Source organism: Mesoplodon mirus (assembly GCF_964341445.2).
Source record: "Mesoplodon mirus genome assembly, chromosome: 3".
Lineage (NCBI taxonomy): Eukaryota > Metazoa > Chordata > Mammalia > Artiodactyla > Ziphiidae > Mesoplodon > Mesoplodon mirus.
Window position 1 is genome coordinate 28688667 of NC_138978.1, and position 22361 is coordinate 28711027.

The 22361-nt window shown below is 53.0% G+C and overlaps 2 protein-coding genes across 7 annotated transcripts; both read left to right on the top strand.

Annotated features, from left to right (window-relative positions):
- The first annotated feature begins 1699 nt into the window (after window positions 1-1699).
- TXLNA (taxilin alpha) lies at window positions 1700-15010 on the top strand. Of its 2 annotated transcripts, none has more exons than XM_082613056.1 (11): window positions 1700-1807; window positions 2344-2553; window positions 3619-3957; window positions 5261-5352; window positions 5945-6115; window positions 7522-7716; window positions 9463-9582; window positions 9818-9892; window positions 10407-10499; window positions 10815-10910; window positions 11642-15010. In XM_082613056.1, the coding sequence occupies exons 2-11, from the start codon at window positions 2376-2378 to the stop codon at window positions 11966-11968; spliced, it is 1686 nt and encodes a 561-aa protein (XP_082469182.1). In that variant the 5' UTR covers window positions 1700-1807; window positions 2344-2375; the 3' UTR covers window positions 11969-15010. The 2 variants fall into 2 exon arrangements, with proteins under 2 accessions (XP_082469182.1, XP_082469183.1); XM_082613057.1 differs by lacking the exon at window positions 1700-1807 and adding an exon at window positions 2043-2106.
- A 2795-nt stretch (window positions 15011-17805) lies between these two features.
- CCDC28B (coiled-coil domain containing 28B) lies at window positions 17806-22168 on the top strand. Of its 5 annotated transcripts, none has more exons than XM_082613931.1 (6): window positions 17806-17892; window positions 19145-19332; window positions 20477-20643; window positions 20762-20958; window positions 21145-21195; window positions 21973-22168. In XM_082613931.1, the coding sequence occupies exons 2-5, from the start codon at window positions 19169-19171 to the stop codon at window positions 21184-21186; spliced, it is 570 nt and encodes a 189-aa protein (XP_082470057.1). In that variant the 5' UTR covers window positions 17806-17892; window positions 19145-19168; the 3' UTR covers window positions 21187-21195; window positions 21973-22168. The 5 variants fall into 5 exon arrangements, with proteins under 5 accessions (XP_082470057.1, XP_082470058.1, XP_082470056.1 ...); XM_082613932.1 differs by having other exon boundaries at window positions 21173-21223; window positions 21744-22168; XM_082613930.1 differs by having other exon boundaries at window positions 21173-21195.
- Window positions 22169-22361: the final 193 nt, after the last annotated feature.

Genomic DNA, 22361 nt, shown 5'->3' on the forward strand with positions numbered 1-22361 from the left:
CCCCATGTGTACCTTGTTATGTTATCTCTGCCTAGAACACCCTCTTCCTATGGAAATCCATCAAGGCCTGATTCATATGTTACCTCCTCTAGAGATTTCCCACATGCTTTTCTGGAAATAATGAGGGCCTTGGTTTTGAGAAACCTGAATTCCAATGCTTTCTGAGCTTGAGTTCCACCTTTATACTGTTATACCAATACTGCCTCTCAGTGTTACCTGATAGACACTGCCTAAGGGGTGAGAAGAAGCACAGCACTGAAGTCTCTTCAACTAGGGGAAATATTTAACATCTTAAGAGCCCTAAAACGATGCCCAATTTGCACAACAATTTAAAACATTCTCTGCCTTCTCAGCCCCCAGACTGTTGCTAGGCTTTAGGACTAGAGTATTTAGCCAACAGTTCTTGAATGTTCAGTGAGTTGTAAGTAAATAATTTCAACACCTCATCGCTAATGCTGTAACAGAACTCTGTCTAGACCCAGGGAGCTAGGACAGACTGCAGAGTACTGAAAAGGTTCTGAAGTGAACTTTGAGCTCAGTGGGCCTCAAAAGATTTTGTTTCACCAAGAAGGGAATTTTGGAAGGTAGAAAAGCACCTGCAAAAATCTGGGAAATCCTGGACATAGTAAAAGTAGAGATGTAACAAAAAAGGCAGAGGGATTGGGCAGGATTGGCTGGAAACAGAAGCCAAACAAACCATTTAGGCATTAAACTCCAGGCACATGGGTTGCTGGGTTTTATTCCATTATCTATAGACAAATAGATAAAGAATTATGATCTTACATTTGGAGAAAAGCTTGGCTTTTTTTCCCCTTTAGCCCCAGTGCAATTGGGACTTTGTAGAGGGTGGGCCAGTCAGAAAAGGCTCAGGAATCTGCTAAGGCCAAAGTCCCCCTTGCAGGGGGCCCCCTCAGCACCCTCCAAAGAGGGGCTCAAGCTGGTAATGAAGATGGAAAAATAAATTACTTTCCCAAGTTATTTTGATTCATCCTCAAGGAAAGCCTACGGTGGTGGTGGTTTCTTCTGAGTAAGAGACAGGGTAGTCCAGTAGTTAAGATGGGTGCCAGACTTCCTACCTTTGAATCTGCTCTAATCAGTCGATAGCGATGTGACCTTGGACAAGTTACCTCACCTTTGTCTTACAGTCCACAGCTGTAAATTGGGAATAACAAATAGTACAGTATTTACGAGGAACCGGGAAAGCTACTGTTCAAAAAACTACTATTAAAACCTTCTATTTGCATACGGAAATTGAAGCCCTGGGAGGGAAAAGAATACCATCACGTAGCAAATTAGTGATGAAGTTGAGACTGGAATACAGGTCTGATGCCCAGCCCAGTGTATTCTCTCCCTCGTCCTCAGGGTTCCTAGATAGTCATAGATGTTCACAGCAGGAGGGAAGGGGTGGTGGAGGCGTACCGGAAAAAGCAGCCAGGCGCAAGTCTCTGGGAGCTGAATCATAGCTCCTTCGAGACAGAAACGAGGCTGACGTGAGTATTTGTGCAGAATGACTGGCTCCTTTCGGACCTCCTGGCTCTGCGGCTCCGAGGACTAAAAAAACCCTATTGCATCTTGGGAGTTGGGGTCAGCCCCGGTGCATGGAGGGAAGCGTAGTCCTTTCCCTCCCCTGCCTTCCCAACTCACCCGCCCCGGAGGCCGCCTTCGCTTCATCTTTCCCAGCAAGCCCCGCGCGAGCGCCGGCTTTTGATTGGCTGCGGCGCTAGCAGGAGGCTCTGCCGGCAGCAGTTATCCAGGGTTTCCGGTACGAGGGCAGAGCGGGCGAAGCCGTCAGGGTGTCGGCGGTGAGGTGAGTACTGCGTCGGCTAGGGGTACGAAGCGAGCAGAGGGTCTGTGGTCCCAGACGCTTCTGGCCGGTGCGAGGAATCGCGCGGATTCCGTGCTAGGGCTCGGGCCGGGGGGGCAGGGCTGAGGCCTGTGCGCATGCGCGCGCGCCGCGCGCGCGGCTGGAGGGCGCGCGAGGCGTGGGTGGCTGCGCGCGGGTGGGGGGGAGCGGCACGTGGGGCATGGGGGGCGGGGAGGGACCGGCAATCCAGCGTCCCGCCACGTCAGTCCCGGGCCCTGAACCTATCCCGCGTGCGGCCTGTGGTGAGGGGGCCGTGTTGTGCCGGGAAGGGCTTCAGGAAAAAGGAGGCCTCTCCTCCCTCGCTCCTGGGCACACCAGGCGCCCGTGACGGACCAGAAACTGGGAGAACCGCTGGCTCCCTCCAGGGAAGACCGGCCGGTTTGTTTCAAGAAGCTTTGCGCGCCCGGTGTTGGGATTTCTGATCCAGGCTGCGAAGAATTTTAAAGTCTGGAAAATAGCAAGTGTGTTTGTTTCTATAGGATCTGCTCCTAACCTAACATTGCAAACCACAATGAAGAACCAAGACAAAAAGAATGGGGCTGCCAAGCAATCAGGCAACACTTCCAACCCAAAAAACACCCCGGGGCAACCGGAAGCTGGACCCGAGGGAGCCCAGGGGCGGCCCAGCCAGTCGGCTCCTGCGACAGAAGCTGAAGGCTCCACCATCCAGGCTCCAGGGAAGGCTGAGGGTGTGTGCCAGCTCTGCTTTTCCAGCGGGCAGGGGGAGGAGTTTGTGGTGCGCCGGTCCAGCTTCTGGAGTTAGAGGCCAAGGCCACTGTTTACCCAGAAGGGAGGAAATGTAGAATGAGAGGAGGACAGCGCTGAGTCTGTACAGTCCCCACCGGCTGCTGGGGAGTTGATAGAGGCTCCCACTCTAAGCACAGGGACAGAAAACTCTCTTGAGAGAAGGCTCTGACAGGAACACGTCAGGTTGGCAGTCAAATGAGACACCCAACCAGCAAATCCAGATTACAAACACGTCGTTCACCAGTGGGTAACTGCTGTTTATATTTGAGGCATTTCTGGGACTTTTTTTTTTCCCCATCAGAGAAGGAAAGATTTATTACTTGCAGCAAGTAAGGAGAACACTTGCTTTCCCAAAGCAGTGTCTCCTCTGGAACTTTTTTTTTTTTGGCGGCGCCAGTGGTTTGCGGGATCCTAGTTCCCCAACCAGGAACTCATGCCTCCTGCAGTGGAAGCATGGAGTCCTAACCACTGGACCGCCAGAGAATTCCCTGAAACTTTTTTTTTTTTTTTGCGGTAGGCGGGCCTCTCACTGTTGTGGCCTTTCCCGTTGCGGAGCACAGGCTCCGGACGCGAAGGCTCAGCGGCCATGGCTCACGGGCCCAGCCGCTGCGCGGCATGTGGGATCTTCCCAGACCAAGGCACGAACCCGTGTCCCCTGCATCAGCAGGCGGACTCTCCACCACTGCGCCGCCGGGGAAGACCCCGGAAACTTTTTTAATGGCAAGATGTGACATTGGCGGGGAGGAGAAGGGGATGGACTGGACGTAGAGTTCCTGCTACATGATGCCACCCCTGTGTGTTGGGTGGTCTACTTACTTGATTTCTTTTATACTCACAACAAGCGTGGTTGGGCATTAGTGAGAAATAGTTACATCGTTTTACAGGGAGATAAACTGAGGCTTAGAGAAGTTAGGCAACCCAAACCAGTACGTTTGGGCCTGAAAACTCCCAACCAGTGGCATAACCATCTTATTTCTCTCTCTTCCCCTCATCCTCTCCTGCTGAAGGAGCACAAGCCAAAACTGCTCAGTCTGGGGCCCTCCAGGATGTCTCTGAGGAGCTGAGCCGCCAGTTGGAAGATATCCTCAGTACATACTGTGTTGACAACAATCAGGGGGGCCCAGGCGAGGATGGGGCACAGGGTGAGCCTGCTGAACCCGAAGATGCAGAGAAGTCCCGGACCTACGCCTCGAGGAATGGGGAGCCCGAGCCAGAGACCCCAGTAGTCAATGGTGAGAAAGAGACTTCCAAGGGGGAGCCGGGCACAGACGAGAGCCGGGCAAGTGACGAGGTCGTAGACCGAGACCACCGAAGGCCACAGGAGAAGAAGAAAGCCAAGGGTCTGGGTGAGCAGAGGGCAGCTACTTGTGAGGCTGGTGAGGGGAGGGAGTTTGGACCTGACATCCTGGGCTAGCCTGCTCTGCCAGGATTCAGAGGAAACCCTACTTCCAGAACTGTCAAACTACGTCGTTTAATCAAAGCCGGGACAGTGGTGCCATAGATAAAGGTGTACAGGTTGTTCACTGCACAAGGGCTTCTGGCCTTGGGAGCAGGCAGGAACCGAAGTTCAACCTGCTCTCTTTGAGAGATGGAAAGCAGGAGTCCTGAGTAGGCAGTCCTGTGCCGGCCGGCACCATTTCTAATTTGCTGTGTGACCTTGGGCAAGACCTTTCTCCTCTCTGGTCCTTAGTTTTCACTCCTCTGCACAGTAAGAGAACTGGACTAGACCAGGGTTGAAAATTCAGATAAGCCAAGCTAGCCAGAGGGCCCCATGAGACCAAGAGAATGCCTCCTTTATCCAAAAGCTTGACTGCCACCTGGTCCCAGTGAGTTGATAGCATGTAAAAACTGTAGCTTTTTTTTTTTTTTAAGCCAGAAATCTAGAGTTACTATGTGAAATCTCTAGATTTTAATAATTAGCAACTAATACGATAGGAGCCAAACAGAACCTATCTGTGGGTTGGATTTGGCCTGTGTGCCCAGGATTTGCATTCTCTGCATTGATCTCTCAGAGCCTCCCGGGGTTGATACTTCAGGAGCCTGGCACAGTGCTATGTACGGTGGCCCTCTCTTTGACTCAGGCACAGGCATGGGGGAGTCACTTGGGTGGGGATGGAGGGTTAGTGTGTGTCAGAGAATCAGAGGTGGTATTACACTGACGTCTTAGTCGCTACTCCCCCACCCTCTACCTGTTGTCCTAATTTAAAGGGTTTTTTTTAGTTATTTTAATCTTAGGATCAAATATTGAAAGGTATATTTATTAATTGGGGAGGATAGTCATTTTAAAGTGCACTCTTGGCTGCCTCTGTTGACTGGAGTGCAGTGTTCTTAAGGAGACCTGTTCCTTTTGCATCCTTCCTCTTTCAGAAGGGCCTTCCTTGCATTGAAACAGCACTGACTTCGCAGGTGGGACACCTTTCTTTCACCTGTAGGTAGAGTAGGCAGTTTTCTTTCTCCCACTTGTGGCGCTCACCACGGGGATTTGACAGAGACTCAGTCATTCATTTAATTAGTATTTATTGAGCATGTCCTCTGTGATGGGTGCTGGAGAATAGGGGAGGGCTACCTCAAGGCAGAAAGAGTGGGCCCAGACCTGAAGGGGGGCCCCCAGAGAAGGGGGTACATGCCTTTGCTCCCTGTGCTTTGCAGGAAAGGAGATCACGTTACTGATGCAGACGTTGAACACGCTGAGTACCCCAGAGGAGAAGCTCGCGGCTCTGTGCAAGAAGTATGCTGAGCTGGTCAGTTCTCCCCCTTCTCCTCGTACCCTCCCTGCCCTGGGAGGTCAGCACATTTTTAATTGCTCTGAGTCGCATTGTATTTCTCATGTACAGTGCTGAATAGGCTCATGGGAGGGGACCTGAGCTGTGAGAGGACAGGGTCCAGGGAAGAGGTGAGGGTCTGTGAAGCCAGGGAGCCAGAAGGATTATCTGTCGATAATGAAAAGGCCACCTTGACTCTAGGAATCATGTTGAGGAGAGAAATGGTGAACCAGGGTCTGTTGCTGAGTATAAGGAAGGGGGTAGCAGGTGGGCTCATCTGAGGGCATGGGTGTCCCGAGAGTTGGGGGGATGTCATGGTCTGAGAGTCTTGCGAGCTTTGAATCTGCAGTCAAAGCTCAGAGAGAAACTGGCATCTGCTGGCTGTGCACCTCTGTTTGTCCTTAGCGTCCATTTCTGTATCCTTGAGCTGGGGCCCTTGGGGTTATTGGGGGCAGTGTGTGAAGCACCCTCATAGTGTCTGGCCTGAGCTGTGGTGGCTAGAGTCGGGTCAGCTCAGGAGACCCTGGGTCCCCATGGGGCTCTTACCTTCCGTCCCCATCCCCATCCCCAGCTGGAGGAGCACCGGAACTCCCAGAAGCAGATGAAGCTCCTGCAGAAGAAGCAGAGCCAGCTGGTGCAGGAGAAGGACCACCTGCGTGGCGAGCACAGCAAGGCTGTCCTGGCCCGCAGCAAGCTCGAGAGCCTGTGCCGAGAGCTGCAGCGCCACAACCGCTCCCTCAAGGTGGGCCAGCCGCTTTCTCTGACCTCACTTGTCTTTGGTGGCTTTCCCCCTAAAAGCAGCACAGGCTTTCGGCATAGAAAGAGATTTCCCCAATGATGCCGTACTTTAGAGAGCTACTTGTAACCACTTGACAGGCACTTGTATTAGATGAGATAAAGGCTAAGGTGCTGAAGGAACCTGGATGCAGGGCTTCAGGTTTCTCCATCCCATAGCAGTCCCAGGTGAGCAGCTGGAGGGTGGAGGGCCATCAGTCAGGAGTGCCGGGACCTTTCTCCAACCTCTGCTTCTCCTAGGGTGGGGTCAGTCTGGTTAAGGCCTGGTCATTACTGTGATCTCCAGATAGCTTTTGTATACATATCCTTTATATTTCTTTAAAAATTTGCATCAGTAAATATAAGATATTTTGCAACTTGTTTTGCTCAATTGTATTTTATTTTTTAAAACATTATAAATTTAATATAAATGTGATGTAAGAGATACAAAGGTGACAAAAGTCTAACAAATCAAAGGTAATTGTTGCCCACCCTCCTTGACCCTGGTCCCGGGCCTAGCAGAAACTAATGGGAAGTAAACCTACTTATATGTAAGTCTAAGTGTAGCCTTCTGACTTTCCTGTCTACATATAAAAGCTTACATAAAGTTGTTTTAATGAAATTATTATACATGTATTGTTTCATAGCCTATTCTATTTTCTCACTTTATACAATGCTTTATCTTTCCCTATCAGTTTATATAAGCCTATCTCATTCTTTTTAACAGCATCATTGTATGGATATACTGCATCTGATCAGTACCCTAGTTAATGTGTTTTGTGTTGTTTCCAATTTTTCACTGTCACATGTATAGAGCTACAGTGAAAATTCTTACTATATATATCCCTGGCTAATTACATGGAATTTATCCATAGGATAAATCTCAGAAGTGAAATGTCTGGGTCGAAGAATATGCAAATTTTCATAGATTTTGCCAGATCGCCTTCCCACCAACGGTGTCTGAGTGCCTAATTCTGCACAACCCTGCCAACCCTGGGAATTACTGAATTTTAACTACTTGGTCAGGGGAGGGGGTGTGGGTCAGAGATAGAAGCACATTAAACTGAGACAAATAGGTCTTCCAAATCCTATTTTGAGGCCTGGAAGAGTAGGCCTCAGGAAATCCAGATTTCTTTAGAAAGGCACTTACATGTATGCCTGCATTTTTCTAGGGAGTCTCTGGCTCGATGTCACCTGATATACAGAGGGGTCCATTAGGAGCCCCCATTGCATGACATCTTGGATCCTGGCTACTCCTCACTTGGAGAGCAGGGAGGGCTACTGGGAGAGAACATCCCTGAACTGGTGGGGGAGCCCTGTGAGTCTGGCCAGGGGACAGTGGATGATGGAGCTGGGGCTGACTTCTCTGCCCAGGAAGAAGGCGTGCAGCGGGCCCGGGAGGAGGAGGAGAAACGCAAGGAGGTGACCTCGCACTTCCAGGTGACACTGAATGACATCCAGCTGCAGATGGAACAGCACAATGAGCGCAATTCCAAGCTGCGCCAGGAGAATGTGGAGCTGGCTGAGAGGCTTAAGAAGCTGATTGAGCAGTACGAGCTACGGGAGGAGGTGAGGGGTCGCCAGGGGACTGTGGGTTCTGGGTGGATGCCAGTGCCAGGCAGCGCTTTCTAGGCTTCATCCCTTCACCCATTCTCCCTCCTTTCCTCGGGAGGGGAGTGATGTTGTACATCCTTATGTAGATGAGGGCTCAGGTGTTGAGAAGAGACTCGCCTGTGGCCACACAATGGTGGGTCCACAGCGCCTCATCCTAAATGGTAGGGCCAAGTGTCTTTTGAAGTTAGAACTGTCCACGTTTTAGACTAGAGTTATGTTCATGGACTGGGTATTCCGTAGCACCCCCAGCAGGGCCTTGTGGCAGCACCCCCAAATCAGACACGTTAACGCTTATGCAGTTAAACTTCGGAGTGTTCTCGCCTAGGTTTATAATTAACCTTACAGTGCTTATCAGCCTTACAAGTTTATCTGCTTGCTTAGGGCAATTTCAGTTTTCGGAGTATTTTAGAATTTGAGGAGCTGGAACTGTGTTCAGTGATCGACTCTAGGGGCTGTGTCCTCTGATTACTTGCTGCTCTGCTGCCCCTGCCACTTGAAAGGGCAGGATATCACTCCCTTGGCTGGTGTTGGTTGCTGCCCCAGGCACTCAGATCCCTCTCTTGGGTCCCCACACGCCAGTCACTTGGTGTTCTGGGCTTCTGTTTCTTTGTTGTGAACAGGGAGATGGGCAGCTACCTTACAGGGCTGGACCAGGCCCCTTCCTAGACCCTGGGGTGTGGTGGTGGGTGTGATGGGCAAGACCCTGCCCTCTTGGGCTCACAGTCCAGTGTAGTGGTCATGTGTGCAGGGCCTGGAGGGGCCTTCCCTGACCCACCTCTTTTCCTGTGCTTCATCCTCTGGGATGAAGGCTGGTTTGAGAGGAGTTGGTTTGGTTCTTGTCCCCCAGCACTGAGAGACATGGAGGCTTCCTGAGCCACCAGAGTGAGGCACCTACTTCAAGAAGCTGAGGCCCCTCTTCCTCTTCCCTCTCCTTTCCCCCTGGTTCTCCCTGTGGGAGTGGAGGTGCACCCCATCCCCAGTCAGATTCAGGCACTCCCATCCTGCCCCAACCGTAGATCACAGGTGACTGACATTCATCGTGTCTCAAACTAGACGTGTCTCGAAGCCACCTTCTCTTCCCCCATCCAAAAAATACATCCCATTCTCCACCTCCCTGTTTTCAGTTTCCTTGACCTTTGAAGTAGCACTCACGTTCATCACCTTCTCTCCGTCACTGTTTTCTCACCTGGTCCCAGTTCCCAGGGCTCCTCCAGCAGTCAGGAAAGCCATTCCTTGGGATCCACACATCTGATCTTCACCTACAGATACAGCAGATCTCTACCAGCTGAGCTAAGCTGTTATGTTGGTCGAGAAGTCATGTTTGCCCTTTCTTCTCATTTACAAGGGAGTTGGGCTCCAGAAGTAAGGGTTCTCAGTCCAGTGGAGTATGTAACCTTTCTTAAGGCTAGAGATTTGAGTGTATTTATTACTTGGCTTCCTGGGAGCTGATCTCATCCTTAAACCCCTGTGCTCACTCTAGAGTGACTCAATGGGAAAGACTCAAGGTGAGGTTGGGCAGTAGACCTTCCAGGGACTTGGGGCCCACATCCTATGGGACACGTGGGAGTCCAGCATGTCAGACTGAGGTGGCAGGCTGGCAGTGCCCTGGTCTCTGCACATGGGGCATCCCTGCAGCCACTGGGCCTCCCTGAGAAAGGGAGCTCCTGACAGATGGACCCCTCCCATGATGCTTTCCTGCAGCACATTGACAAAGTCTTCAAACACAAGGACCTACAGCAGCAGCTGGTGGACGCCAAGCTCCAGCAGGCCCAGGAGATGCTGAAGGAGGCAGAGGAGAGGCACCAGCGGGAGAAGGATTTTGTGAGGCTCAGGCCCCAGGGGTGGGGGTCTGGGAGGAGGCAGGTTGGGTTCTGGCTCAGCTTATAGTCAAGTTTGTACGGGAGAGGTTGCTGTCTGGTCAGACTAGGGCACTGCTTCCTCAGACACCAGTCTGAGAGCAGGAAGCCTTGATGGGTTATGGTCCGTGTGGCGAAGAAAATCCAGACGTAGCCTCTGGGGGCTTCTGATGGGATCTGGGGTCCTGTCTCGGAAATAGCTCCTCAAAGAGGCTGTGGAGTCCCAGAGGATGTGCGAGCTGATGAAGCAGCAGGAGACCCACCTGAAACAGCAGGTGAGACTGTGTAGCCTCCCCCTGTGCCTTCGTGGTCCCCACGCTGAGCCCCATCCTGTGGTGAGGGAAATAGAACCCTCATTCTAGGACCACCTTGACTCCTATGTGACCTTCCTAAGACTTTGTTCTCCCCGGACCCTCCCAGCACCTGTGTGGTGGTGACCAGGTGGCTAGGTGAGCTCGAAGTACTCCGCTCCTAGTCAGAATTGTTGTGCTGCTTTTGAGGAGGTGGGGACGGAATGGGTGATTTCAATTACATTAGTTAGACTTCATTCTGGAAGAAAAGTTTGAAAACAAACGTAAAAGAAAATACAAGTCACCCCCAGATCCTACTTTTTAGGCTTAACATTTTAGATTATATCCTTCCAAATATATGGTTTTTGTTTTGTTTGAAAGAAAACTGGTATCTCAAGAGAGTTGTTGGGTCAAAGGGCCAAGGGTGAGTCTGAGTGGGTTGACCAGAAGTGCCCTCCAGAGAAACCCAGTCTTACTTGTGGGCTTCTTTCTCACCCAGCTTGCCCTATACACGGAGAAGTTTGAAGAGTTCCAGAACACTCTTTCCAAAAGCAGTGAGGTGTTCACCACATTCAAACAGGAGATGGAAAAGGTAACAGTGGTCCAGACTGAGTGTGGCTGCAGGGGCATAAGCAGCTTCATTCAGAGTTGAACACTGGGCCTGCCTTCAGGAAACCCCCTCCCTGGAGTGCTTCACGGGGAGCTGTTTACAGTAATAGTGTGATTGAGACCATAAGTAGGGTCTGAGTGGGCTGTATTCAACTGGAGACACCCTGGGGTGGCACAGAATGCACTGACTGCGCCCAGTAACACCTTGCCCCCTTGGGATCGTTCCCCACTTTGGAGACACAGATGCACAGACAGCCTGGCCGCCTGACCATTTCCTTTTATGTGTCACATAACCCAGATGACTAAGAAGATCAAGAAGCTGGAAAAAGAAACCACCATGTACCGGTCCCGGTGGGAGAGCAGCAACAAGGCCTTGCTTGAGATGGCCGAGGAGGTGGGCTGAGTGTGACCTGCATCTGGCCTGGGGGTGTGCGGCTGTTGAGTACTGGGCCCTTTCCTGTACATTGTACCGAGAAGTGATGCAGCTGCCATGAGGTAGAGCTGGGATACACGTACATGTCCATCCAAGTCCAAAGGCACTGTCGGCTGTCTCCCCAAAGGAGGTGGTGAGCTTAGTGATAGGTCTGTAGGGGAAGCAAAGAGAACAGATGGAAGAAAAGAGGAAAGGAGCAGAAAAAACAAGGGGTGCCAGTGATGCGCATAGCTTGCATGCAGATGCAGAACCGCCCAGATATAATTTGATTTTGTGGCTTGAGATGGAGGAGGAGAAAATAACTAATTGACGGAGAGGCTGCTGTGTGCCAGACCCTGCTGAGTGTTTAGGTGTGCCAGTTCATTGAGCTCTCTTGAGATCTGTGAGGGTGACATTAGTAGTCCAGTTTGACAGATAAGGCAGTAGGCTCAAAAACCAGGTACTTTGCTAAGGCCATCTGGTGGATAAACAGAGGAATCCGTTGTCTCCAAGCCATGCCCCTTCTCTACACCACACTGCCCCCAACCGACAGCCAAGTCTCAGCATAAACCAGGGCTGTTTACTTGAAAGCGGCCAGCTTTTTTACTCTGGTCGGTGCCCAGCGTTGTTAAAGTGTGAATGTTTTCTGCCAAGTGGCAGTGTTGGGTGGGGCGTTGATGACATGGAACTGAAGGCCCTATGTCTCTCCCTAGAAAACACTCCGGGACAAAGAGCTGGAGGGCCTGCAGGTGAAAATACAGCGGCTGGAGAAGCTGTGTCGGGCACTGCAGTCAGAGCGCAATGACCTGAACAAGAGGGTGCAGGACCTAAGTGCTGGAGGCCAGGCTCCCCTCACTGACAGCGGCCCTGAGCGAAGGCCAGAGGCTGCCAATACCTCCAAGGAACAGGGTGGCGAGGGGCCCAGGGTCCAAGCACCTAGCTCCCCAAGGGTCACAGAAGCTCCTTGCTGCCCCGGAGCACCGAGCATGGAAGCATCAGGCCAAACTGGGCCCCAGGAACCTGCCTCCATCACTGCCTAGGGAGCTGGGAAGGGAGCGAGCAGCCCAGCCAGGCCCGGCCCATGTGAGGCTCCCGCCGCTGAGGCCCAGGGTGCTGTGACCTGGCTGCCATCTGACTCTTTGCAGTTTTGGATTTTGTGGGTCAGTTTTAAGTACATATGGCATATGTGCAAGGCCTCATACATTTATATCTGTAAGTGTAAAACGGGCTTGCATCGGAGGTGGGGGTGTGTACAGATGAAGTCAGTGGCTCTTCTGTGAGCTGAAGAGTCTTAGAGCGGAGTTGTCGTCTGTGGCTGCCGTCACAGTAAGCTGGCAGGAGAAGTGATGTGAGCGTTTCCCTGCCCAATTTGAGGCTCAGCCCCTCCCTCCCTGCTACCTTCAGGGCTCATGACAGGTGACACACCCAGGCCATGACTGTGTTCTCCTGTTAGCAGGACTTGGGCAGCTCTGGCTCTCCTAGCTCTCCTGGAAGCTCCTTTGCTTCTCTTAACCCGGAAAAGGGGTCGCCAGGCAGAGCATTGACAAGGCACTCAGAGCCAGCCATCACACTGCTTCCCTACCTAGGACAAGGGACCTGGAGCATGTTCTGTGCGGGATGATGTGCTGGTAGGGAGCCCCTCCCCTTACCCTGCGCTCCGGTAGTGCCAGGACCAGGCCAATGATGCTTCGCAGTAGCCTTATCATTCACAGGTGCCTCTCTAGCCTGCACAAATGATTGACAAGAGATCACCAAAAGGATTCTTTCTGAAGGTTTTTGGGTTTTGTTCTGTTTGCATTGTTTTTGTTCGGTTTTGCACATGACCATGTTTGTTTTGAGGATCTTCTGAGGAAGAAGGGGTGCTATGGTGGTGGTGCCTGGGTTCCTGGCCTCCAGTGCCCCGCCCCCTCACCACCCCACCTGGCACCTCTGCCATGTTGGTGCTCAGGTTTCCTGCTTGATGAAGTCAGATTGTTTGTTTATAGTGAGAGAAAGGAAAGGGCTTCTGATGGCTTTGTCACAAGCTTACAATCCTGGGAGGCCACTGCTGATGCCACCACCACTGTCTCCATGCAGCAGTTGCTGGGCCCCAGGTCCAACTGTCCCTTTGGCTTCATGAGTCTGTTTCTGCTTCCTGCACCCACATCACCACTGTGCATTCTTTTGAGGTTTGCCATGGTTTTGTTGCCCAAGTAGTAAGAGCTGTGATGTGTCCCCCTTGACATCCCACTTCTTCCTGTGTGGGAGCCCCCAGCTCTTGTCCGACAGCTAATGGATAAGAATGAGACTCAGCCATTGACTGAGCCCCAGAACTTCACAGAATGGCTGCAGATAGTTGTGCCTGTTTTCCTCTCTACCCCCTCTCCCACCCCTCATACATGCTACTCTATACTCTGAAAGTCCTGCTGGTGGCAAACTTGCCAGTGTATTAGTCAATCTTTGTACAGAACAATGTTCTGGAACAGCAGAATGAGTCTTGGGTCAGGAAGCAGGGCTACGCTGCGTTTGGAGTCCTATAACCCCATCTCCAGCTGGGCCTCAGCTTCAGTGTAGCTGAGGGAGCCACAGACCAAGATGGATTGGAGGGTTGAGTTTTTGCTTCTTGCTGTATTTTCTTGAAGTTAATTCATTATCTTATAAGTCCCTTCATCTTCCACAAATAGCCTGCTCTTTTCAGCCCTTAACTTAAATCCCTCAGATAATTAGGTTCATGAAGAGTGTTAAGTACTCCTGAATTGTGTTAGGACTTAGACCAGAGATGGCAAGTGAATGGCACAGCATTTCCCCTCTTCCCCCCATGGTAGGTACCACTAATCTGCTTTGGAGTATTTCCTGCTAAATCCCTGGTATATCCTCATTTCTCAAGATTCCCCCCAGCAACCAGTATGAGGTTGAGACCTATTTGCCATCCCTGGCTGAGATACTACTCTGCTGAGGAACATAAGAGCTGCCAACCCCATACGGGGTTTGCTGAGCTAAGGAAGTACAGAGAAGAGACAAGTTTCTGCCTGCCCCCTTCAAAATGAGCAGGAAGGCCTGCAGTGACCCGCATGATTGCCTACCCCACTTCAGCTACCTCTTAAAGCCCATAGTGTTGGTGGGGAGGGGACTGTTGGAGCCCAGTGTGGTGTGGGAAATTATAGCCCTCAGAAACCAAGTCTAGCTGCTGAGGATCTACAGTGAGCAAGGCGGCCCCAGCTGTGCAGGGTAGGACCTCTGCTCTCACCTCCAGCCGCCTGTCTCTAGGCATCCAGGCTAGGCTATAATTGGGGATCCCATTCTTCTGTTCATTGACCAAATCTTAACCGATCACTACAGCTGCTCTGCTTGCTCTGCTTTCCAAAGTCAGCCCAGGTTTCTGGGTGCTGCCCACACTGGCCAGGGTCCTGGGCCAGATGAAGAGGTGGCCTATCCATGAGTGAAGACCAGTTCCTTCCTCCCTGGGGCAGGTCTCATGCCCATGACCTCAGTTTTAGGACCAAGAGCTGTGTTGGTTTCTTAGATTGCTAGCTTTTCCTCCAGGGGACCACAGCAGATGAGGCTCTGCTGACAGTAACTTGTGCTCAGGGTCTTGTCCAGCTGAGAGCTTCATGTACACCAGATTCTGAGAGGTGTCAGCAGCACTTTTAAAAAAATTTGTTTTCCGTGAGGTTTTTGGACCATGGGCTGCGCTCAGGCACTTTCTATAAGAGAATGTTATGTCTGTAAAAATGGTTTTTTCCCCTCCTCCACCCCCACCCTGGTGGCCCTTCAGAGGGCTGACCAAAAGGCCAGTGGAGCTGCCCTGGTGTCTATGGGGGAGGGCCGAGGCCGGCTGAGTTGGTTCTCCAGCTGCTGCTCCAGCCCTCCCACCTTGCACAGCACAGAGGAAGTCATCCTAGGGGACATGCAGGCACCCGCCTGGGGGAAGGGTGCTGCCTTCTGTCCCTGTAACTGCTTCCCTTATGGCCCAGCCTGGCTGTCCAGATTTGTTTGAAGCTGTGCTGACAGCTTTTTTTGTCTCTGTTTGGTATTCACAACAGCCAGGGACTTGATTTTGATGTATTTTAAAACCACATTAAATAAAGAGTCTGTTGCCTTAACTTTTTTCTCTCTTGACCTTCCTGGTCATTTGCTGCTTTTGGATCCATCCAGCCACACTGATGTGTCCACATCTGCTACGAAGTCTCTGGCTCTGCCTTCCAGCAGTCACCGCAGGCTCAAGACACTAGCAAATCCACTTCAGCTGCCTGAGTGGAGCCCTTGGCAAAGTTGGTGTGATGCTCATCATATGTATATATGATTTTTCTCAATCAAAAGTTGTCCCTGTCAAAAAAAAAATTGTCCTTGTTCCCTGAGGGTTTACAGGCTAGTGACGGGGAAAGGTGCTTTTAGATACAGAAAGGTTGGTTGTGCTATGGGAGCATGGGAGAGGTCCTGTTCCCTTCAGCAAGGGGATAGAATTGGATCCTGGAAGGACCTTAGGACCCAAAGGGCAAGTGGAAGTTTGACGTTTAGTGAGGAAGTGGTTGACAATGCAGGTGCACAGGAGGGTGGTGGGAGATGAGGCAGGGGCCAAATCACGAGCCTGTGTGCCAGGTTAAGGAATTCGGGCTAGATCCAGGAGACACGGGCAACCGCCTAAGTTGTTTAAATAGGAAATCGGTCCAGTCCATGAGGAGGGCACAAAGCAAGGAGACCAGAGAGTTGGGCATAGGCCAATGGGGGCCCAAATTAAGATGAGGGGACACTGTCATCACCGCCACTGGGGGCTGTCTGCCATGCATAAGCATCCTTTTGGCACTGGCCCACCCAAGGGAATACACAGGAACCTCCAGGTTCCCTTGATTCCTTTCCTTGTCATTCCATGACAAGGCCCAAACTGCATGTAGTCCTTAAGAATGGGCTGTTTCTAACTCCTGTTCACCCACCCCAAGGCTAGGTGTAAAAGTTGAGACTCCTATAAGAGAGACATCCTACTGGTGGCCTCACCCAGCACCCTGTTCTCTGCCCTCCCTGGGCTGATCTGGCCAAAGGATTATACATGAATGCCCCCCAAATGGCAGAGACAAACTGCCTTTCCCTCCAGGCCTCCACAGGCAGATATGTCCACGCTGGCTGTGACAATCCCCACAAAACCTCTGCCCCTTCAGGCCAGGACCCTCATGGGTTGATACGTTTCTGTGCCAGCCACGTGGGTTGGTTCCAGTTAACTATCCTTTGGAGGGGGTCCGGGGAGACTGCCACAATTCTTGGAGCTCCAGATTAAAGCAGCTCTGAGAATAACTTCACCCTAGAGGTGCTCCTGGACTCTCTGCCACTTTTCTGGAGGAGCATTTGTGCCCCTCTCTAGCGGCCCTGGTAGGGGAGGAAAGGGACTTCCAGCTGTCCCCTCTGCCTACCTATGCAGACCCCTCCCTCAGACCCCTGGTTGTGGAAGTCCCAAAGTAATGTCTCCCCTTCTGGAGCAGTCTAGGTGTTGGAAGCATCTGGGAAAGAGCCCTGTTCAGGTGCCTTTGGAAAGAGTACCCAGCCCTCTGGAACTCGGGGAGGCCCGGGCCCAGGGAAGCTCTGCTCCTGCCCAGTGGGAGGGGAAGGTAGGGTCGCTGTGTGCTGGCCCCGGGGCAGTTATCTGAGACTGCAGGGCAGCCTCCTGTTGCATCAGATGCTTCTCTGGGGACCTGAGCTGGGAGCCTCTGCCAGGTCTTTTGTTAGCTGCCCCATTGGTCTGGCCTCCTGGGGCGGCACCAGCAGCGCTGGGTCAGCCTCCCATCAGGCAAGTTCCCCCCCGGGGGCTGGTGTCCAGCGCTGGGTAATCACACTGGTTTTGCTCTGACCTGATGCTCCCCACACGTGTCCCCTAGGCCTGGGTGTGGGGAGAGGGTCGGCTTGATCTTGTCATTTCATGAGTGACTGAATACAGCCCTCACCACCTACCAGCAAAGAGTGTCTGGGTGCTGTGGGGGAATGGTGTTACCTCAGAAGACTACTGTTGGGACTTCCGTGGTGGTTCAGCGACTCCCAGCGTGGGGGGCCCGGCTTTGATCTGTAATCAGGGAACTAGATCCCACGTGACACAACGAGAGTTTGCATACCGCAACTGAAAATCCCACGCGTCGCAATGAAGACCGGGTGCAGCCAAATAAGTAAATATTTTTTTTTTAAAAAGACTATTGTTGGGGGCTTCCCTGGTGGCGCAGTGGTTGAGAGTCCGCCTGCCGATGCAGGGGACACGGGTTCGTGCCCCGGTCCGGGAGGATCCCGCATGCCGCGGAGCGGCTGGGCCCGTGAGCCATGGCCGCTGGGCCTGCGCGTCCGGAGCCTCTGCTCTGCAGCGGGAGAGGCCACAGCAGTGAGAGGCCCGCGTACCGCAAAAAAAAAAAAAAAAGACTATTGTTGACTTTCAGTAAAATGACTACCTTCCTTCAGGGTTGTTATGAGGATTAAATGTACGTAAAATGCTTAATGGGGGACCGGGACTCACTTGAAAGATGGTTGTTCTTTTCTTGCAGTTTCTTCCTGCTGCTGCTGCTTCTTGTGCTTCTTATATGCCATATATGTATGTATGTGTACATATATATATATATATATATATATATATATATATATATATTCATTCTCTACCCCCCACCTCCTCCGCCCCTCCATTTCTGACAAAGCTGCCACCATTTGGTAAGGGACTGTAACTTCTCTCCAAAACTGATAGGAAAGTGAAAGAGTTTTTTTTTAGATTGCCATCACACAACCAATGTCATCACCTTAGCTCAGCTGGGGAGGTAAAGTCGAGTGAAAGGGACAGCTTGATAAATGTGGGGATGTTCCTCCCATCTTACTCCATCCCACTCTAAAAAAGGTCACTTTCTCTTTAAATGCAAATTACCTCCTGCGAGCTCAGCTTCCACCCTTTCCGTTCCCGAGTTGGAGAGAGCTGCGGAGGGCGGAGGGAACTCCCACGGAAGCATCACTCCAGGCCCCAAACCTCCAGGTCAGTTATCCACTTCGGGGGTGGGTGCAGAGGCTCAATGACGCGGGTCTGATGCTCCATTTCGGATCCTGGCTCCCGAGATGAGCGATCCATTTGGCACACGGCTTTGGAGATTGTGGGAAATAGATCCCAGCCCGCCCCCAGCCATTCCTGGGGAGCCGGGGCCCCCGCTGCAGTTTTTCTATCGAGTCCCTAACTGAACCAAGCTGCCGCTGGGCCAGGCATTTGACGCGCTTCTGTCTCCCCTCCACCACCGCCCTCCCACACCAGTGCCAGCCAGCCTCGTACCAATTTAAATGCTTATGCCCCCAGCGCCACCGCCATCCCAGAGTGCGGAGTCGGGCTTGGTGGTGGAAACTGGGAGTAAGCAGCTTGAGGAAACCCCGTAAAGGGCCTTCAGATCTCCTGGGGGGGGGCCTCCGCGGACCTGGGGCTGAAGGGGCGGGGCCGGGCGGGAGATCCAGCGGTGCCAGCCTCGGGCGCAGCCTTTGTTGGAGGCCCAGGCTGCCTGCTACGTGCCCGACCACCCGGCCCTCTCTGGCTGCAGCTGAAGCCAAGTGGGGACTTCCTGACTGGGGAGGGTGAAGCGGCTGGAAGTCTGTCCCAGGGAACTTCTGGGAGTCTCCTGGTGTTTGCCATTGGGGGTGGGGTGGAAGAGGAGGGATGCCAGTGCGGGGAAACCACACTGAGCCCTGCCAGCGTGCCACGGCTTCTGCCATTGCTGCCCATGCTCAGGGGGTTACTGCCTGACACTGGGGTCTTCCCAGGTGATCCCATCCACATCTCTGTCACCTTCCATGCTGAGGTTTGTCAGTGTGTGTCCAGGTAGTTGATAAATAGAACGGAGCCGAGTTAAGACACTCGTAATCCTCAGCCGGGCTCCTGCCAGCTCACATCCACCCTGTCTCCCCCTACATTTCCTCTGCCAGCTCCGTCCCCTCAGCTACAGGGACAGGAAATCCCAGGAGCAGCAGCAGCAGGAAAATAGTGTCTGGTCCAGCCCTCTGAGGCAGGGCCTAGGTTTTCAGGCTAAAACCGGAAGGCAAGGAGGACCTGGGGTGGGCCACAGAAGGTCCTTCAAATACACATCTGTGACGCCAGCAGTAGGTGCTGGCACCTGGCCTTGCCCATACTGGGCAGCTGAGGGGAGAGTTAGGAAGGTCTAGGGGCCATTCTTCGCAGCTCTCAGGGATTGCTGGGTGGAGGGATGGCTTTGCCCCTCACTATCTCAGTGGGACTGCCTCCCTCCCAGGGCCTGAGGCCTAGCCAGCATCCAATGGAGGACAAGAAGAAGAAAAGGAGTCCCAAGCCCTGCCTGACCCAGCCAGCCCAGCCCCCAGGCACACTACGCAGGGTCCCAGTGCCCACCAGCCACAGCGGCTCCTTGGCCCTGGGACTCCCTCATCTGCCATCCCCCAAGCAGCGGGCCAAGTTCAAGAGGTGGGTACAGAAAGGAAGAGGGCAAGGAGGGAGGGACCCTAACTCTGGGCTGAGCCCTGTGGGCAGGAAGGTAAAGGGGGCCTTAGCCTACCGTTACTAAGCAGTAATCCATGCCTTCCCTGGGGCTCCTCCCACCCCCCACCGGCCCCTGAGAACTCGGACCCAGTTCCTACTCTCAAGTGTGTTGGGAAAAGGCCAGGTGGGTCACTGGGATCACACAGTGTGATGATGCACCTCAGAGCAGGGAGTGAGCAAACTTCCAGGAAGTGAGTCAGAGAAGGCTCTTGGGCACACTGGAGAGGGAGAATGTTCTAAGCTGAGGGGCTTGCCTGGCAGAAGTATGGTAGAAAAATATTGCCTGGAAGGTTCCAGGAACCACAGGTGATTTGGTGGTCCTGGATTGTCATGGGGTAGGAAATGGTGAGGGGATACTCGGGTGAACAATTGGAATTCTCCGCTTAATTTTTTTAATGATTGAAAATTTGCCTCCTACCCTATAGTGTCTGTGTTTGTTTCCACTACCCATGCGTTCTTTCTCTGATTACTGTGTTTCCCTGTGCCTTTGGCACCACCTGCCTGAGAGGCATGTTTGGAGATGGCCAAGTGGGGGTAGCTGAAGCTCAGGGCTGGGGCAGGGATAGTAGGAGACGCAACTGGAGAGGCAGTGGGGCCAAGCTGGAAAGATCATTCAGTGTTATCCCGAGGGCAATGGAAAATTTTTTTAAAAAAGGGGTTTTACAAACAAGAGGGGCAGAAAGATATTTTTGGAAGAGGTGAGATGGCTTTCATGGTAATAAGGGAGTAACTGTCCCCAAGTTCACTGAGGACCGGTGAGGACAAGTGATTCACCCAGGGTCACAGGAAGAATGAGTGAGGTGCTCAGACTGGAACCCAGGAGCCCCATTCCAGGCATGGTTCTGGATGTATCACTGGCAGAAAAAGACTTCTTTTGACCTCTCACCCTCACCCTCCTTCACCCACTCCCTTCCCTTTACCCATCCCGGTGCCCAGAACAGGACGAAACATCCATTTACGTTGGGGGGTGGATAGAAGGGTGAATTAGTGCATAGACAGATGACACAGAAGACCTGGGCTTACCTGGCTGCCACTCACCCTGTGACCATGGCCATGCCCACCCACCCAGGGTCGGCAAGGAGAAATGCCGCCCAGTGCTGGCAGGAGGTGGGGGTGGCTCTGCAGGCACCCCCCTGCAGCACTCGTTCCTGACCGAGGTGACCGACGTCTATGAGATGGAAGGCGGGCTGCTGAACCTGCTCAATGATTTCCACTCAGGCCGGCTGCAGGCCTTCGGTGAGTCCTGGGGGCGGGGCTTAGAGGGCATGTAGGTGGGGCTGGAGGGCTGGGTCTCTGGGGCGTGGCTGGGACGAGGGTCCCAAGCTTGCTCCCAGAGCTGACAGGTGCTGTCCAGGGAAGGAATGCTCCTTTGAGCAGTTGGAACACGTGCGGGAGATGCAGGAGAAGCTGGCCCGGCTGCACTTCAGCCTGGACGTGTGTGGAGAGGAGGAGGAGGAGGAGGAGGAGGAGGAGGACGGGATCACTGAGGGGCTACCTGAGGAGCAGAAGAAGACGATGGCTGACCGCAACCTGGACCAGCTGCTTAGCAATGTGGGTCAGGGCTGGGTGCTTCAGTTCCTGGGGGCACCAGAGGGTGTGTGGAGGGGTACATGCTTCTAAGACCATTCCTGGCCCCTGGGTGAAAAGCATGGAGCCAAAAGCTCTGGGCCTCTCAACCCCCCACCAGAAGATGAACCCCAGAGCATCTGGAGTTTGACCAGGTGCCCCTCCTTACAGAAACTTCCCTTTCTCTCTCTGTTGACAGCTGGAAGATCTTAGTAATTCTATGTATCCTTTCTAGGGGACTTGACAGTGTGTAAGTGTGTGCACGCCTCCCAGAGATAAAATCAGCTTCGGCCTCCCCACCACCCTGCAGGAATCTTTACAGATAACCAACATCCTCACCCCTTTCAGTCCTACAGAATTAGCCACAAATTCCTCCTACCCAGGTAGAGGGTGCAGAAAGAATTCCCCAAATATTAGGAGAAAGAAAGGTGGTTGCAGGGAATATGTTTTACTTGCTTATCAAAATCATTGCAAGGGGCTTCCCTGGTGGCGCAGTGGTTGAGAGTCCGCCTGCCGATGCAGGGGACACAGGTTCGTGCCCCGGTCCGGGAAGATCCCACATGCCGTGGAGCGGCTGGGCCTGTGAGCCATGGCCGCTGAGCCTGTGCGTCCGGAGCCTGTGCTCCGCCACGGGAGAGGCCACACACACACACAAAGTCTTTGCAAGTACTTTAGCTGACACCAATCCATGACAAAGCTTGTCTGATGTCTTGATATTCTTTCAGCACTGAACAATTCTTTTTACTGACTTAAATTATCTCCGCATCTAGTTCTATCAGAAGTAGTGCGTGTGCACGCTCCTGCATGATCTAAACCAAAAGCGAAGGGGGTAAGGCACCTAGCAAGGACAGGTGAGGACTACAACCCCAGACCACGGAGCACTCCAGAGTCCCTGGCCCCCGCCCCTTTGCGCAGTCGGGGAAACTGAGCCTGTGCAGGTTGGGAAAATAGGGCTGCAAGGACCCGGGTCCAGAGCATCACAATCCTTGACCGGCACAGACAGAAGCTGCACCTGGCTGAGAACGCCGAGCCTGAGGAGCCGTCAGCTGTGTAGGTGTCGCACCCAGGCTCAGACTGCCCCTTCTCATTCCCTTCAAACTGTGACTTTTTACGGACTCGATTGGGTGTTCCGCGGCCCCCCCAGGTGCTATGGGGGAGGGGGGCATTGGATGGAATTAAACTATAAAGAAAGAAAGCGGCTCTGTGTCCTCCCTCCCCTCCTCGCGCCTTTACTCGGCAGGGGCGCCGGGGCCCCAGCTCTCGCGGGGACGCCCCTTTGCAACAAGCTTCTGGTTTGGGAGGTCCCGCTCGGGGGGCTGGACTCCCCTGTGCTACTCTTGGAGTGGGAGTTGGGGACAGGCGCCAGCTGCCGCCCAGCGCCGGGCAGG